General features: G+C 36.1%; 1 protein-coding gene across 1 annotated transcript in view; it reads right to left on the bottom strand.

The window, feature by feature from the left end:
- The window catches only part of ABCA12 (ATP binding cassette subfamily A member 12), a 178,094-nt gene that overhangs the window by 50,671 nt on the left and 114,170 nt on the right, over positions 1-13,253 (bottom strand). Inside the window, exons 20-23 of the mRNA XM_087424852.1 lie at positions 11,384-11,474; positions 9,053-9,232; positions 8,184-8,499; positions 5,280-5,394 (exon numbers count right to left, since the gene is read on the bottom strand). Of these exons, the coding sequence (XP_087280978.1) occupies positions 5,280-5,394; positions 8,184-8,499; positions 9,053-9,232; positions 11,384-11,474 (702 nt within the window). The remainder of the gene's footprint in view (positions 1-5,279; positions 5,395-8,183; positions 8,500-9,052; positions 9,233-11,383; positions 11,475-13,253) is intronic.

The raw sequence follows: 13,253 nt of genomic DNA, 5'->3' as shown, positions 1-13,253 counted from the left end.
ATGGGAACTTTGAAGGGAGACTTTCTGCCTTTTGCCACGGCTTCCCCATCCTTAAAATCATTGGCAGTCTAGTTCAGGTTTATCATCTTTGTTTTCCAAAAAGACATTCATACACACAAAATAAACTCATGTATCTGAGATAATCTATATATCTTTCTCAATTGCTATTCTTTAATAACTCAGTGATAACTCTAGAGGCCAAGGCATTCCACCAAGGTAGAAAAAACACACGAGCACGATGTGTTTAGGCATTAACTCAAAAGGATTCTGAAAGATCTGAAGTCCCCTGGACCTGGCTGTCTAGAATCTGTTGACATGTGGTACTTTGGGGGAACCTGGATATCCTGGTTTCCAGTTTTAACAATACATAATTAATTTTGAGCTTATGAATCCAATATTTCATTTAAAAAAAGAACAAAAGAAATGCTCCATTAACAGCTTTATAATCCAGTATTTTCATAAAATCAAGCATTTTCAATGGCTCCATCCCGTTAAATCTAACTTGTCTAGGAAAAAAACATAGTGAATATGCTGATCTTTTCCTCTACAAGCAAAAGAGAAAATTTTACTTTCTGCCTTTGCAACTTATCACATTTTGATAACTCTGCTGCTCTGGTTGTTACCATGGAAACGGCTACCTGACTGCCAATAGTCTAAGCTGTGGGCCTTAAACTAATCACCACTGAGAAAAAGCCGGTGACTTTTCCTCTTAACTTTGCCCTCGTCTTCACCCGCTTCTCTCCTAGTGCTTCTCTCCTCCCGGCCCTGCCACCCTTTGCAGTAAAGACTCAAACTATATTTCCATAGGAATGGAAGTATGGGTCAAAGTAAAAAAGTCAGCGTGCAGTGAAGATTCACCATGAAGATCCCCTCCAATTGCTACATATCTATCACTGAAAACAAAATTACATTTCAGGGTGAAAAAAGACCCCCGGGTCTTATTTTAGAAATTCTTTCCCTGCATCCCTACCCATTTGAGAAAATTTACTGTGTCATGTTTTACGACTACACTTCAGAGATACTCCCCTATTCAAATATGACCACACTACGTTGGCTGTTTTTATTTGCTTTTCCTGCTATTTGTATTTCGAGTTTTTTACTGAGTTTATACCTATTTGAATATAATCAAATGAAGAGTTATGGAACCCATATAACTACTCCAAAGCTGACATTCGCCACCTAATTTCATGGGCCCTATATGAAAAATACTTTCCTCCCAATAGCAATGTATGTCAGTAGGAGACAATGTCAATATATCTCACGAGGTGGATATAAAATATCCAGGACACTATCAAGGACATGAAATAAAGCTGACTTCATGTGTATAAATGTGTTTTCCTTCCTTGACAATTGATAGCTGCAGTATAAAACATTTACGTATCTAGAAAATTCTCCATTCATAGCCTTGTTAAAAGATAATTTGGCAAACCTGAAGACCAGGACTAAAGGTGTTTACCACTGTAATTTTGAAATTTTTGAGACTCAAGATCAGATTCTTATTCCTAAGAGTTGATAAAAGTTGGAGGTTGATCATTGCTTTTTATTGAAATAGCTCGAGTTAGATGCTTCCAAAAGTATCCACTACTTAGCATTCTACCATGAAACTTCAGTGTTCAACTTCAGGATTTTATGCCATGAGGAGAACAGCTGTTATTCATATAGAGAAAGAGCAAGGAGAGCGTGTAAGTCATCCATAAATTATCCAGATTCACCGCCAACTTCGTTACAAAAAACAAGACCAAACTTGCTGATGGAAGAGGGCCCGCAGAGAACGGCCAGCTATGCTTTCTTAGATGTCATTAGTTCCTTCTCAAACTGACAGATGTCAGGTGCCGGCTTTGTAAGCAAAGAGTCACTTGTCTCCAGCCTCCCAAACCTGCCAGAGAAATTCTTCAACAGCTGATAACCTGTTGCTCAAGGAAAACCACTGTGCATAGTGGCCAAAGTCTGCCCCAGCTTACAGCAGAAAATAATGAGAAGAACGAGATTCTGTAAGATCTTGCATAAACATGTTGCCACATTCAAGAGAAGCTTATGCACAGGCATTGATATTCATGCTGTCAGGAAAAGAAATCACAAATATTCATATATTCACTTGACAGCAATGTCTTTATTGAATTCAACAAGAATGTCAAGCACTAATTTATAAGGAATAATAACATTTTCTACCTTAATTTTTAAAATTCTCTTAACAATAAACATTAATATTATTTTTTTTAGTAAGATATAAAGGACGCTGTGACCATTATTTGCAATATTGCAAATTCCCACTGGTGGGATGGATAGTGTATGTCAGGAAAGCATAGAAAGTTGTCTAAAGTGAGACACCAAAGGACTAATAATCCTTGCATAATTCTTGATAACTGCTCTGCATCCCACAGATATTTAAGGTTACCTGTCTGAACTGAGAGAGAACAATTTCAAAATTTTGTCTCCAACTGAATATAAGCGCTGAAATCCCCATAAATGACTTACATTAGATCAAATAGACGAAACTAATCCGTAAGTCAAGAAAATAATATGAAAAAGTACGTGTTATAAAATCAGGTTTTGTATAGCTTTAATATTTTAATTCTTAAAAGCAAAGAATGCAGAAAAAACAATCAAAAAGCATTTTGAAATTGTTTTTTTAAACGGCAGTCTTCATTTCATCAATAAAGTTATTGAGCATTAATATTTGTGCTAATTTCTTTAACAAGTTAAAGGAATTCACTGGAGTTGCATATCATAACAAGGTCAAGGATTAACAGCTTCATTGAAATAGCAACTAAGTTGGTTTTCTTGCCCAGATTTGAGAACAATTACAGAAGGAAAAACATATTTTTTTACCTTTTTGACTTAATTTGGAATGAGAAGGAAGTAGGGAGTGGGCAGCTTCAGACTTTAACTGAATATAAAAAAAGATGGTATTAAAGGTGATTTTGAATCTCAGGTAGCCTAAAAGAGTATCCATCATCATCTTCAAAAGTCCTGCTACTAAAATAAGATTGTAAGAGGGAAGGTAGCTCTGATATGGAAGAGGATTGGTTGGAAGTCAAGACACTTAAGTACTAACCCCAGGTCTACCATTAACTGGTTCTACAGTTTTCAGCAAGTCAGCTCTCACTTTCTGGGTTCAGTTTTTTCATCTTTAAAAAGGAGGAAGTTTGTTCACAACTGTGGGTAGTGGAGGGAGGCTGAGCAGGAGGAATATTCCACTCATGCCACACCCACTTCCATCAATTCATCTCACACATAGACTGTATTCCTTTGAATTCTGGACATCACTGATTTTAAGATGTGCTACGATTTTATATGCCACCAAGAAAGAAAAGTCACTGCCAAACAAATTATAATACTGATCTATCAAATGCATTCCAATTTCAGAGGCTTTAAAATGTGAAGAAAAAAATCATTATCTTGGAAATGACAAAATATGGATAGTTGAATCCTCCTCTGTTCTGGCAGTGAGAGAGCACATTCTGAAAGATACTGCTGAATGAAGTCTCGATGACGAGACTTAGAGGTTAAGAGATTGGGCCCAAGTGACCAGGAGCTGGAAGACTCAAAGCCTGATTCTCTGATTCTAAGTTCAATGATCTCCTACTCTAGGACTTTGACCCTCCATGATCAGGGGGTTAAATTTTGAAAACAGATGCTTGCAAAATGAAGACACAGAGCTGCCAAACAGAAATTGGGTCATGGTTAAAAATACGTCTTTCAAGTCTTCAGTTGAGAAAGGACTGTTCATTATGCTGTGATATTTTTTGGTGACATATACAGATGCATTCAGGAAACATCACCTTCAAACACAAAATAATACAGTGTGTATGTACTTTATATGTATATATGTATATACATATATATGTGAGTGTATTTTATATATATACATAATACACACATATATATCACACACGTATATGTGTACATACACACACACGTACTTATGTTTACTAGGTATTTCTACCACAAATATTTTTAAGATAGATATTTATTTTGAAGTAGAAAAAAACTCATTTTCTATCAGTTCTCTACTTCAAAGTTTTCCTTTAATCTGTGAAGATTCACTTCTGAGTACCAGGAACCTAAAAGAGAAATATAAGATAGGAGCTTGCAACTAAAATTATGGTCCAGGGCATGGATTCAAGTTTCTAAATTGGAATTAAGAAACCATTGCACACAGTCCTGAATATAACAGGGCTCAAACAAGTTGATGAGACATTTACCAAATTGTAACTGAAATATAAGAACGCAGCTGGGAGGGTCATCTAGAATTCAAATAGAAAAGGTAAGAAGTGTAGGTTCAAACTCTAGAACAACCCTGGAAGGCTGATGCTGAACTAACAAAAATGTGAAGCAGTAATTTGTACCTTGGAAGGAAAAATAATCAATTGCCTAGGAGCACTGGCAAAGTGAGTCTGAAAAGTACGAGTGGACTAACAGGTGACCCCAACCTCATTACTTCAGACTGTCAGCCAGGCCTTGCAATAATTATCGTGCCCCGGTTTTGAAATGCTTCTGCTTTCTTTTCACTCCATGAGTGAGTGTAAGAAAGGATTCATTACAGGATGACCAGATAGAACATTTTCTATTCCAATACGATCCAAAAATCACACAATGCTTTTTTATAAATTCTAAAAAGGAGTAAGATATTTTGGATTTGAGGATAATGATAAAGAACATGCTCAAGAAGAGATCAAGCTTTACATCCCAGGTCCTGTCTTCCATTGTTATATTATTAACCTAATCAGTAGCATAACACGAAATTCTTAGTCTCTATAAATCATGAGTCAGTGGGAGATAGAGGAGAAGGTAATTAAAGGAGACAAGGTATACTGGAAAGAGAATTCGATTCCCGAGAGCTGAAACAAGCCATATGTCCTTGCCTATATCTGTATCTGTATCTATATTTATATCTTCATTTGGATTTATTTAGTTACCATGCCAACAATCTCTTGCCTTAATAGTATTATTGTTGTTATTTAAACTTCCTCTGTTAGATCCTAAGTCCTACAGGTAACTTCTTGGGCAAAAATTACCCTTATCATAAATTGTACACAAATTTTATTCAAAATTATTCAGATTTTGTTTTTCAGAAGCACTTACAAAACAACTTCTATGTAACTTTTTGAGAAAACAAAATATTGCCTTATCAGCTGCGTTTATGATGCAGAAAATATTTTTCTATGTAATTCATAAGGTATGGGTCAGGCTTTCTGACTTTGCATAGGCATGATGAAAATCATAGGAATTATTATACAAATAGAACTTATGCATAATAAGAAGAGATCTCAACATACCTCATGAAGCCGGAGGTCTTTCTCATAAACAAGCTTTTTTACAAATGCAGCTATAAATACGACCCAGGCAACCATGAGCACAATTGGAAGAGAATAAGAGACACTGGTTAGGAAGCTGTAAAAAAACAAAAAGACAAAAATCCAGTGACCAAAATGAATGTTATACTTGCAGATTGTAATATATAAAGAACACACTCTCTCTTACACTAAAATTATTCTCCTGTTTTGAAATTGAGAATAATCATTAATATTACTCCTTTATTTATGAAATGAGAAGCTGACTTAACGGTGGGCCCATGATTTCTTGCTGTAATGTTGCAAGAGTGGAAAACAGCTCTGGATTATTAAAGTTGTCATATTGTTTAAAGTGTGTTTGAGCATTTCCTGTCCAGGAAAATAACTATTATATGGATATAACGGCAAGGCTCAAAACCCTTCTTTCTAGACTGAATTCTTATCCAAAAAGCAGATTTAAAATTAGATGATGATTGGTTTATCTAGCTAAAAGCTATATCTTCCCAAATTACTGTATTTATCTACTCCTCAGAAACTCCTAGTTATTATTAAACTGAATTTCCCAAAATGAAGTAAACTGAAAGCATTAGATTTAAAATGCAGACAAAGAACTTGGACTCCTCAAAATAATGTTCTGGGAGATGTTTCATAAACAGTATAGAAATGTCTTTTCTGGTAATGTGCTCAACTATATGGTCAGTAGAAGACTTTATCAGGCCTCAAATGTATTCCTGAGTGGCCTGCTGGTGATACCTGAAAGTGCAAATGCAGTGTTTCTCAAAGTTGAACACGCATCAGAATCACCTGAAGGTGGTTAAAACACAGATTTCTGAGCCCCACCCATAAGCTTCTAATTTATTACATCTAGAATCAGGTAAGGAATTTGCATTTTAAACAATTTCCCAGATGATGCTGATGTTGCTGGTACAGGGGCCATACTTGGAGAACTATGGTTCCGACAATAACCATCTTTCCATGAGCTAAGGCAAATGAGTAGTTTTCAATGACAGAAACTCTAAACTGATCTGTTTTGCACATTAGGCTCCACTGAAGCTTTCATTTGGAGAAAGGTTCCAACGCCATTTTCTTTTTTAATCTATAAGGCTAAGGAATTACCTTCAAGTTCCCCATGAACATTGCAAATATTAATGGAACATGACATCCCCATCATTCATTATCACTTTAGCATCAGCATATCTCTCATCACCATCAGAAATATGAAATTTTTTGGTGGGGGAGGAGTAAGGGTGGAGGCCATATCCACTTTTTTTGGTTCCTGGGGAACTGTCTGCCATGGGGTTGGCACTTAAAGAATATTTGTTGAATGAATTTTGTCTTGAATCAGGTCCAGCCTTTATGTTGTTTCTGGCTCTAAAATTAGGCAGAAGTCCTTCATTCATTAATAACAAACCCCTTGTATAATTTCTTCCAAGTGATTACGTATCTTAGATTTGGTATAGTATAAATGAGAAAATGCTGGTCTTGTAATCAAAGGACCAGTGCGGTACCGGCTACACAACTTTGGACAAGTTACTTAAACTTTCTGGATTTCAGTTTTTTCATCTGGAAAGTATGGCTGATAATTCCTGCTCCCACTTACCTTATGAGGTCATTGGATAGAACAAATGCCATAACATATGTGAAAGCACTTTGTATGCAACAAAGACTTTATATGTATATGTAAGGCATTAGGATCAGACTCCCACAAAGAATGCAGAGTACTGTTACTTTTATTCTTAAAAGAAGCATCCAGGTACCCATCACCCTAGGTATGAAAATTTACAAGGGTCCAAGGTATGAAAATTACAAAAACTGAGCAGGAAAGGAGATGAGAATTTTCATTTAGTCGAACCCACAGGTCTTTACTATTCATGCACGCTGTGCAGTTCATCCACAGTTCAGGCTGCAAAGTCCTGACTGGCCTCCACAAAAAGCAGCTGCCCTTGACAACTCACTGATGGAATCCTCATCTGTCCCCATATCACAGCTGCACAAAGGGTTACGCAACCTCATCTCATCTCCAGCTCTTGAAGCAGCCAAAGGAGACCGAGCATCGATAGACAGAAAAAAGAAAAAAAAAAATCCAGAAGCATCTGAATTGTACATAAGCTGCAACGTCTGAGCTGAATAACAAGTACAATTCCTTTAAAGTAATATCCAGCCTCAAGCTTTTGTGTAGGAGGACGAGTTTGAAAACCTTAGTCCTGTGACCTTATTTTTTCACTGTGGTCAGAGTGGAGGAGCCATTCAGTGCCACCCGACTGGTAGATTTTTTGAACATTCAAATTCCATTGTCTAAAAGTATGATCTTTACATTTTTTGTTCCTTTAGCAAACCATTTTAGATAAAGGTTCCTAGCAAGCGGACTGATCGTCCATAAAATAGTTTCAGATAGCACAATATTTATCTCAGGGAGTTGACCTATCATGCGTTTTATCAAAATTTTTCCTTAAAATTGACTGTGCACGCACAGATTTTTAGTTAAATTTGAGAGTTGGAAGAGATTTTAAGATTGTCTTGTTTAACTCCCTCATTTGACTACAGAAGGGTAGAGACCAGTAGAGAGCAGGTAATATTGAAATCATGCAGCAATGCACTCAGGTCTGGAGTTCAGTTCTCTTAATTCAAGGGCCAAAGTTCTTGGAAAGCTAAGGGTTATGATAAAGAAAACATAGATCGTTTAATAAGAACTTGACCATCATTTTGTAACAATGACCAGCTATAGTGGTAGCTGTTGCCTACCGTGTGGACCCTTTTCTGGAAACAAGCATTTGGCTAAGGTTTGGTGAATGTTGCCCCTTTCTGTTGATACATGGGAATGAATAAACAGAAGTGAGCTCTCAAAAAAGTGGTTAACTCTGAAGAAGGGTGGGAAATGGCCAGACTTACTTGTCTTTCATGTAGCAGGGATAAGGAATCGCTTGGACCTGGACTGCTATTTCCTGGTTGTTCCTTCCGGTCTGTAATTCAACGATGGCTCTTTCAATACTATCCTGTAAGTAAATAAAGGCTCTGCCATAGATCTGGTTGTGTGATGGAGAATTGTGTGGTCCTGGGGCCCAAATCTTGGTTCTTATGCTTCTTGTGGTCTGTGAGGTCTTGAGACTCATGCGGATGGTGTATTTTATGACAGGAGGAAGAGAGACATTTTCAGAGTCATAGTCTCTCTGCTGGTTTCTGTTAGAAGGAAGCTTAAAAATAACACCTAAAAATAAAATGTCGACAAAAGCAGAAAGGTTATTTTATGGTTGACATTATTCATTGTTTGGAGGGTATGCTTAGGGAGCCGCCAAAGAGGCAATTGAGTTAGCAATGTGACAGTAAGTTCAGGCTCCTAATTTATGGAAAAGATGGCTAATTGGAAGTGACAGCCTCAGAGATTCAAAGCAGGAGTTTGAGAATATAATCGCAAACTAATTGGCCAGATTAGATATATCACTCTGAGTCACTTACTGAAGTTAAAAAAAACACACACACTTTAAAATGAATAATCTTGACTGATTATGATGATGGACTCAATTTCACCCTGTAACTCTGTAATCCTTTTCAGTCTTAATTTTAACCACATCAACAAAGTTACACACATGTTGGAGGCTCCTCAGACAACATGGCTGGTTGACTACATGAAAGGTTCTCCTTTCCAAGGACATCAGAGGGGACAGGGACCCCCCACACTACTCTAGATGAAAGGGATGAGGGAAGAATTTGGCCAATTTTAGTACAAAGAGAAACTCAAACTCTAGTAGAATAACACTTACTTCCAAAGAGTTCATTGCTTTTGTAGAGTCTTTTAGCCTCTCTCTCCATTTCCTCTACACTTTTTGCTGCCTGAATGCGGTCATATAGCACACAGGAGGAAATATTTACTGTCAGGGAAGATAGCGTATTGAGATGATCAACGAGGTCAATGCTGTTCTCCAATTTCAGCCTTAGACTATCTAAAGAGATGAAAAGCATATTATAATGTTGTATTATAAAGTTTCTAGTAGTAATGAGACAAAATACTGATTTTTTGGTAAGTATTAAACATTAAACTAGATTATAAATAATAGGAAGTTGTAGAATTTACAGTACCGTACACTTAGGAAAATGTGTCCAGTTGTGCAAATATTCATAGAGGAGAATGTTGAGTGAGTTAGAGACACAGTAAACCCAAGTCCAAAGGATGATACAAGATAATTTAAAAGTTTATTCTGCTCCAGTTTAATTAACCAATGACTAAAGGTGAATAATTTTTTAAAAAATCTATGTACATGTATTTAGGAAGAGAAGTATAAACTAGAAATGAAAGTTTTGAATAAACAGAAATGCTTACTTTGTTCAGAGAATGTGAATGTAAGAATTTAAACAAAGAAAAGCCAATTTAGAGTGTGTAGAACAAATAAACTATATTATTTAATAAGTTGTGCTACAGAATCATTTCTTAGGAGACTATGAGAATCCATACCACATAGTTACAACTTTCTAATACTGTTTGATTTAAAATCTTATGTGAGTTATCTCTATTGATATCTGTATTAATCTAGACGAAATGATCAAGATTTCATTTCAGGTAATTACTCTGGAAGAAAGAGGATTTAATTGCTCTTCAATTTCATGATTCCTTCTGAGGAAATCAACTGAGACAAAGGGTAAATATGAAATTGCAAGTTAATAAATCACTTGGCCAATTAAATTTTCATTGACTTGATCATCATGAATACCGAGAACGCTGTGAATATCATAAATCCCTGCTCACAGAACCCAAACATGACTGTTCTATAGTTCAATATAAGATTTAATTTCTCATAGAGAGCAACTCTCAAATGCACTCTCATTAGAATTTAAAATGAAATGGTTTGCTTGATAGAGACATTGGTGGGGGAGGGGTAAAACTGTGGTTGAACAGTGGCCTCCAGCGGCCATTGGAAATCAACACAGCACCAAGGATTCCTTAGAAATGCTGATGGACAGAATCAAAGAAGAGCTGAGGGTGGGGGCCCCCCCAATTCTAACTATACAACCTCTTATATACTAAGTTACATATACAATTACACAAATATCAAGTCTCACTGCTATGTTCATGTTAGTATTATTTTAAATTCTAAAACTCCCCTCCTATATCTAAAGTTAGGAATGATAAAACCTATATAAGAACTTTGTAGTATATTCCTGATATTTTGATCAAATAGTTCCTTACCCAAATGATACTTTTAGAAAACAAATCCACTAATACCTTCTTTAGTTAAAAAGTCAACTATCAAAAAATGTGTACAATCATATACAATACAAACATAGGCATAATTCCTCCCCACTGGTTTACAACATAAGTCACTTATGTCCCAGTAGCTCCAGGGAGGAGAAGGGGCATTTGCTCTACTGCTGCCAAATTCTGATGCTCTCAATCTCTTCCTCATTCTCGCGGTTGCATAGCAACAGTGAATCAGACACAGACTGAATTAGACGTCTCGCATCCCTTAGGTTGAAGGTGGGAATGTGGCAGAGGGAATGCACAGGTTCAGACAGCTTCCTTTGATCCTCTTTGGCCTGCTCCTTTTAAATGACCATGAGAGGAGGCTCCAACCTTGAATACTGATTTAGGTTTCTTTTCTTTTGAGTCTCTGCATTACCTTTGTTTTGCTCTTGCCAACTCTCTAACCTCTTTCAGTTACATTCTGGGTTATTCAAAGTGATACTGAGGCCAGTGGAGATGAAAAGATAAATGTAGCCAGAAATACACCATTTCATCTTCCTTGGTCCTTAGGGATTTGCTTTTCTTCAAGTTACCAAAAAAAAAAAGTCTCCTCTTACTTCTAGCAACCTACCAATCTACCTATGATTGTAGGAAAAGCTGCATTTACTCCGAGTATATTGCATTATAGTTATTGAAACTAACTACAGATACTGGGTATCCAAACAATCATTACTACTTGTAGTTGTACAATTAACTGGGAAGAGGATGCATGGATACATCCAAGATTTTACTTTTCTTGAAATAACCGGTTAGAAACCAAATACACAAGAAAAGGAAAAGGAGTTCTCATAAGGGACAATGTTTTTCACATTTCTGACATAACTATAGAATAAAAGTTCTGTGAATTTGGACTCACCAAGATCATCTATCTGTTTCAATAGTTCAACAGCATCAAGTCCCACGGAGAATTTTACAAAAACTTGCACAAAGGGGTTCCTTAGAGTATTCTAACAAATAATAATAGGCAATCAGTTTCAATACAAGAAGAAAATATGTTTAATCATCATCTCTCTAATAACACCCACAGTGAAATGAAGTAACCACCACTGGACATTATCAGGGCACCATCTTGCAAAGGCTCCCATACAAATCCTTGAGAAAGAAAGAGAAGGTATGTGGCTGGTAATGTCTTGAAAGGCTGGGATTTTGCTTGTCTGTAGACACAAATCGGTCAGCATGTTAATGTGGCAAGATATGACCATAATTATCAACTTTAGGAAATTATATTCAATTTAACAGTCCTCTTTTCCATCGCTATTATGTCATTTGTTTATAATATATGCTATACACGATTTTGGTGGTTCATGGTTGAATTTTGTTCAACTGAAACAAAAACAACTTTTAAAAATTGTGGTGTCTACATGGAATTTGACTTCACAACAGATTCATATCTTAGTTGTTGTACTTTCTAGCTGTGAGGTCCCAGCAAGCACCCAGCCTTTTCCAGCTTCACGTTACTCTTCTGTAAAGTGGGGATGAATGATTCATCTTATCAGAACGTTCAAATGTAAATTATTATAATACTATTTTATGCCATAATCAGTGCAACTATGTGAACAAAGAAAAATAAACCGATGATAAAATTTTAAATTACTCTATATCCATGGAAAGACTGAAAATTTTAAAAAAACATAAATGCTTTAAAATACATAGGCTTTTATATCTATCTTCCCAATTAGGAGACATAACTTCTGCCACTGTAGAAGCACTACTAGCTAATACTTATTGAATTCTTACTATGTGATGGGGACTGTCTAATGGAGTTTACCTTGATTTTCTCTCTTACTTTTCAATAACACCTTAGGGTAAGTACAATCATTATCCCCAGTTAATAGATAACAAAGCTGGGGCTAAAGAAGCTGTGTAAATTCCCCTAAGGACACACAATTAATAACGGTCAAGGAAAAGTTGAAGAGAGAGAATTCAACTTGATTAAAGAAATGTTTATTTATCTTATGTGCAAATTCATGGCCTCGTGTTTATGTGAGCTGGGCTTAAGTTGATTGTCCCTTTAGAGGACAGTTCAGTACCACTTATCATTCTGTCCCTCTTACCAATATCTTCAGTTTTATTACCATGGAGATAAATGATTAAGAATAATATGTATTAATAGAGCATATATATAATAGAATAATTTGCTAAATCCATAGCTGCCGAGGGGTCTGAGAGCAGTTGGGAGCATATAGACTGAGAGCTATCACACAGCTACAAATTACAACAACCTGAGGCCTTTAACATCTAAAATTACCAGGAATTAACCTGTGCATAATGGAAAATCTGAATCAAGTGTTACTAATAAGCAAAGCACTGTCTTAGCTGCAATTCAGAGATGATCTATGGAACCTTATTTCCATTCTCCCATCACTCCTTTCATAATCAATCCTCTCTATGAAATATAATACTATTTTCAAATGCTTCCACACATATGATCTGCACAAGTCTGTGAAGTGCTTATCAATATACCCATTTTAGAGATGCGTAAACTGTAGATCAAGTATCTTAAGTCATTTGCCTAATGTTTCACAATGGCAAAGCCAGGTCTGTGCTATAAAAGCTTGAAATTTCAAATTCTGTGTACATTTGCAGAAATAAGTTTTTCCTCAATAATTGAGAATAATGATTTATTTGGCCTAGAACAGAATAAAGATACTTCCATTAGATGAGGATCTCTTCATGGACATGGTCACAGAGTTTCTTCTCAGCAAATTACTGCACTTTGAAACTAT

This window comes from Ceratotherium simum, chromosome 37 (genome assembly GCF_057802395.1).
Source record: "Ceratotherium simum simum isolate JZ-2026a chromosome 37, ASM5780239v1, whole genome shotgun sequence".
Lineage (NCBI taxonomy): Eukaryota > Metazoa > Chordata > Mammalia > Perissodactyla > Rhinocerotidae > Ceratotherium > Ceratotherium simum.
The sequence above is the reverse complement of the archived record's forward strand: the minus strand, read 5'-3'. Positions and strand labels throughout refer to the sequence as shown.